General features: G+C 44.6%; 1 protein-coding gene across 1 annotated transcript in view; it reads left to right on the forward strand.

The window, feature by feature from the left end:
• The first annotated feature begins 559 nt into the window (after nt 1-559).
• The window catches only part of LOC306938554 (twist-related protein 2-like), a 1480-nt gene continuing 1301 nt past the window's right edge, over nt 560-738 (forward strand). Inside the window, exon 1 of the mRNA XM_079522778.1 lies at nt 560-738. This exon is cut by the window's right edge and continues 589 nt beyond it. Coding sequence (XP_079378904.1) covers nt 692-738 — 47 coding nt within the window. The 5' untranslated portion in view covers nt 560-691.

A 738-nucleotide genomic window follows, 5' to 3' on the forward strand; every position in this document is an offset into this window, starting at 1 on the left:
TAGGTTTAAAATAGTGCGCCCTTAAGAAATTATTATCTTATGTGAACTGCAATTTTCGTCATCTGTACTGTAGTGTAGGCTATCCACCACGATGTTTGCGCATGTAATGTGTCATGTCATTGATTCACGAAATTCGGATATTTGGTCAAATACGCTAAGCAAATAAAAGTGGCCTACATATGCTTCTGCAGATAGCCTACTATATGAATTATGATACAACATTTTTATTTATTCCAAGACCTCCACCCAATACAGACATATAAAAACACACATTTCTTATAAAATCTCAGCTTCATATATGCGTAAAGTTATATAGGCCACAGACTACATTTTTATCTCCGACAGTCCGACAAATACTGTATAGCTCTTGAAAAAATATTGTTTTCCCCCCGTCATAGTTCTCAGCCTCCCTTTCTCCTGGTGGTATTACGTTACACCCCCTCCCACAAAATCACAACGTTCCCCAAAATCCTCCTGCCTGCTCTGCTGCTATAAGAGCCCCAGCGTCCCCAGTCTGGCGGACAGCTCTCTGACTGTGGCGCGCGGCCAGTGTGCGCGAACGAACGGTACCGCAATATTCCCCCTCCGACGGATTAACGCGTGTTTATTGATCCTCTAATCCGTGTTAAGGACTACAGGGTCAGGGGTTGAGAAAGACAGGCTACATTATTAGGCTATAAGGCCCGAAACAATGCGGGAAGACGATTCCCCGATGCGGGACAGCGCCGGGAACAGCGA

Source organism: Electrona antarctica (assembly GCF_951216825.1).
Source record: "Electrona antarctica genome assembly, chromosome: 15".
In the NCBI taxonomy this organism is placed as follows: domain Eukaryota; kingdom Metazoa; phylum Chordata; class Actinopteri; order Myctophiformes; family Myctophidae; genus Electrona; species Electrona antarctica.